The 4,621-nt window shown below is 36.1% G+C and overlaps 1 protein-coding gene across 1 annotated transcript; it reads right to left on the bottom strand.

Moving 5' to 3' along the window:
- Positions 1-3,542: 3,542 nt before the first annotated feature.
- Positions 3,543-4,133, bottom strand: LOC142644031 (uncharacterized). Its single transcript, XM_075818719.1, has one exon. It carries the CDS (start codon positions 4,131-4,133, stop codon positions 3,543-3,545), a length of 591 nt encoding a protein of 196 aa, XP_075674834.1.
- Between the last annotated feature and the right edge of the window lie 488 nt (positions 4,134-4,621).

The raw sequence follows: 4,621 nt of genomic DNA, 5'->3' as shown, positions 1-4,621 counted from the left end.
GAGGCTTGATCCGTTGAGCTTCAAAGGTTTGGGTTTGTTGAAGTTTATAGAGGCTTTTTAGCTTACTTCCAGTAGAACTTCAAAGAACTCGAACAAGAGATCTTCTTGACTTTGGTTGGAAGATGGATTGAACGGTCCTCACAATGAATCTCTAGCCTTAAGCTTATTAGAGATTTGTTGTCCTTCAAGTTCTTCAAGAAATTCCTTTGAATGTTCTTCGAGTTCTTCAAAGATGCTTCAAGTTCTTCAAAGATTCTTGAGATAGAATTTCTCCAGAGCTTGGGCCTCTTGAAAACTTCCTCCAGAAAATGAGAAGGGGTGTCCTATATTTATAGTGATTTTAGAGGATAAGCTCCATTATGAATTAATATGCTTGAAAGTACGTAGCAGACTTTTGATTGGCCTAAATTCTTCTTAGAGATAATTATCTCTATTTATCTATTTTAATAAAAATCATATTTTGATAAAGATAATAATCAACAAAGATAAATAATTATCTCTATTTAATTTATTTAATAAAGATAATTATCTACCAATTTTGAATAGAAAATTCATCTTTATTTTATTTATTTATTTATTTTAATAAAGATAATTACCCATAAACTTTGAATAGAAAATTTATCTTTATTTTATTTATTTATTTATTTTAATAAAGATAATTACCCATAAACTTTGAATAGGAAATTTATCTTTATCTTGTGGGCCAAATGACACATGGCAAATTTTGATATGTCAATGTGATGCCAATTTGGATGACACATGTCATCATATAATTTAATTAATTTAATGACATTAATTTAGAATTTGCCACTAAACTTTGATGTGGCATTTTATAATTGGCTTAAAATTTTGCCTCTTACAAATGCCCCCTCGAAACTTGGTCATGTTCACAATTTTGAATGTGGAAAGTGATCAAGTCTCGACAACTTCATGCTTTGATGCAATTAGTTTCAGCACCTTTCATTTATCTAGAAATTTGCAAGCAGGCATTTCTCAAGAGCTTGAACATGTGCAGGAGTCTACCACTATGAGAAGAGCTTTGCTCCTAATCGATTTGTCTTGCGAAGATAACTTTAAGAAGGAAATTTGTTTCCTAGTCAAAGTAGTAACCATATAAGGACTTGCAATTCTATCGTTTGCAATGATGATCCTTCATGCCTTCCATCAGATACTAGAATTGTCCTTCATTTTGACTTCTTTTCATAGCCAATTTAGTCTTTGACTAGATAAATACTTCTAATAAGCAATAACCATCAAATCTTTCTATACCAATATGACTCCACGTGAATATTAACACTGGACATTGGATGGTATTCTTTTGGATAACCTCAATCCGAGTAGTAGGACTTCTGTTGGACTTCCTTTTCAAGTCAAACTAGGACTGAATAAGTATTAAACTCCTATCTTTCGAAGAGTCCCACTAGTTGAGCTATTTAGTACTCCTGATGCTTTATCCTTATCGCAACTCAAGACTTCTTCTCCAGTTTAACTTCTTCCTTCATACACCTATATAAAGACATCCCTTTCCATCCTTTTCTCGTTGATGATCAGGTACATGCCTTCTTTTTTCATTCATTCATTCATTTTTCTTTAGCCGCTTCCTTTTAGATTTCTAAGGATCTGGTCATAATAACCTCATTGCTTTGTTGTAGCTTAACGACGTTGTTCTGCCATTAAATCTTTCATTCTTTTATTTGCTTGATCTTTAATCATGACACTGACTTCTTTTATTCTTTAGAAGCGCAAAGAACAGGTGGCATCTTATTCTTGAGTTGGAGCATGATTTCATAAATACTATCCAGGTGTTGTTCATTGATTTTTTTTTTTTTTCACTGCTCCCTTTTCTTCTTCGATTTGTACATGCTATTTGAGGATTGAAGCCCCCCCCCCCCTTTTTTTTTTTCTTGTTATTAGAGATTTGCTTCTGAAAAATCGATTTTTTTTCTTGCGATATTTATATGTCCATCATTCATGCATGCATGTCTTCTATTTTTATCTTTTATAAGACCATGGATCCACTCACATGAATATTTCTGGGCGAATAATGTGTACAATAAGTTTTACAAGTTAGGCTTCAAAAGATTTCAACTTCACAATTCCATCAAGCTTCTTGAGATTTCAATTACACAAATCTGTCGAGCTTCACAAGTAGGCTATTTTGCAACTCCATGGAGGTAAATTCTTGTTTGCTTCCTCACTCGTGTATTTTTTTGTTGCATGTCTATTTTTTTTGTTTTGTATTGTTTCGCCTCTGTATAGAACAGGTCATATGATGACTAAGTGGCACTAGGAAGAACTTGCAAGAGTTTATTTTGTTCCTCAAGCCAAGTAGCTTCACAAGTCAAGTAGCTACCAAGACAACGACCTCAATGACAATCTTGAAGATGAAGACAATCTTGACAACGAAGTCTATCTGTGATACGAAGACTTCCTTGAAGACGAAGACAATCTTGAAGATGAAGACAATCTTGACAACGAAGTCTATCTGTGATACGAAGACTTCCTTGAAGAAGAAGACAATCTTGACAACGAAGTCCATCTTAGATACGAAGACTTCCTTGAAGATGAAGAAAATCTTGACAACAAAGTCTATCTTGGATACGAAGACTTCCTTGAAGATGAAGACTGTTTTGAGGATGAAAACTAACTTGAAGACAATCTTGAAGACAAAATCTATCTTGGATACGAAGACTTCCTTGAAGACGAAGACAATCTTGAAGATGAAGACAATCTATACAAGACCTTGAAGATGAGACAATCTTGAGGACGAAGACTATCTTGAAGATGAAGATTTGTCCATGCAAATCGTTGGCATCTTCGCAATGGAGCAACTATTGATACAACGATCTAAAGCTTCAATAAAGTAATATTGGCATTGATTGAAGAGAATGAATCATCACCTCTCTCATTCCTTTTTTTTTCTTTCAAAGGTTTGCTTCTTGCTATGATACTCTTTAGAGATATAAAATGACGAGTACCAAACTTTAAAGATGCGAGGTGACCCCACTCAGACTTTAGAGATGTGAGGCAACACAACTTAGAAGGAAGGCAATGATAATCAAAAGAGAGGCGATGCATCGTTGACTTCGACAATGCAAGGCAACATGACTTTAAAGGGAGGCAATGCAATCTAGACTTTAGAGATGCGAAGAGATGCCACCAAGACTTTAACTTAAACTTTAAAGATAAAAGACGAAGCACATTTTAGAGATGCCAAGCAACATTCTCATAGTGATGTTTGCTTTTGTGGTGACTTTGCATTCCCTTGGTAGCAATGTCTTACATTGGTGTTTGCCTTCGTATGGTGGCATTGTCTTCTTGCAACGACGTTCTCATAGTGACGTTCGCCCAAAGTTGTGATTGTAGTTAGCATGAAATACCAAGCTACATCATCACGTAGTTCAAAGGAGATTTTTTTTTTTTTTTGGACATGTGACTGAACTTACCATAGAATGCCAAGCTGCCTACGTATCCCTTGGGGGGGATCATGTCATTACATAGGTCAAGGTTTTTTAGGCTCTTACCAAGGAGTGCTTCAATCTTTAGGCATAATAACGTTTCAAGAATTTGCCGTTGATAGGGCCAATTCTCAAACCATCTTCAACAACCAACTTGTATGCTCCATTTGTATAGGCTTCTTGAACAATATATGTTCCATCCCATTTTGAAACAAACTTGTTCTTAGTGCGATGGGTGACAATGATGGGTCTTTGTATAGCAAGAACCAAATCTCCAACTTGGAAAGATCGAGGACGAACCTTCTTGTTGAAAGTCCTAGAAATGCGAGCTTGATAACACTCAAGGCGTTGTTGTGCCTCCAGCCTTTTTTTTTTATCCAAAGCTTCTAATTCTTCAAGTTGTAGACGAACGTTTTCTTCATTAGAAAGACCTTCTTGAATGACAATCCTTAATGAAGGAATTTGACGTTCAAGTGGTAGAACAGCTTCTACCCCATAAATAAGAGAATAGGGCGTAGCTTGGGTAAGTGTTCGATATGTTGTACGATACACCCACAAAGCTTCCTCAACTCTTTTGTGCCAATCTCTTTTTGACTTCCCTACAACTTTCTTGAGCGAATTGCATAGTGTTTTGTTAAAGGCTTCCGCGAGACCGTTGGCTGTGGCATTATACATAGAGGAATTATGCTACTTAAAACCAAAGTCATTGCAAAGCTTGTCCATCGAATTGTGGTAGAATTCCTTCCCATTATCAGTGATGATACAACGGGATACACCATACCTAAAGATGATGTTTCTTTTGGTGAAGTTTACGACAAATTCTTTCTTCACTTCACGAAATACAACAGCTTCAGCCCACTTGGAGAAATAATATGTCGTAGCCAGGATATATGCATGTCCATCAGAGGATTTTGGTGTTAATGGCCCAACCACATCTAATCTCCAAGCATCAGATGGCCATGAAGCTACAGTAGGGTGTAGGGGTTCTGGAGGTTGATGAATGGAGTTCGCATGGAATTGACATGATGAGCATCTTTTTGCATACTCCATACAATCCTTGACCATAGTGGGCCAATAATAACCCATCCGCTTAATTTGAAAATGAAGTTTGGGACCAGATTGGTGAATACCACAAATCCCTGAATGAGCTTCTTCAAGTGCCT

Source organism: Castanea sativa, chromosome 7 (genome assembly GCF_040712315.1).
Source record: "Castanea sativa cultivar Marrone di Chiusa Pesio chromosome 7, ASM4071231v1".
Lineage (NCBI taxonomy): Eukaryota > Viridiplantae > Streptophyta > Magnoliopsida > Fagales > Fagaceae > Castanea > Castanea sativa.
Note: the sequence above shows the minus strand (reverse complement) of the source record. Positions and strands in the feature narration are given on the sequence as shown.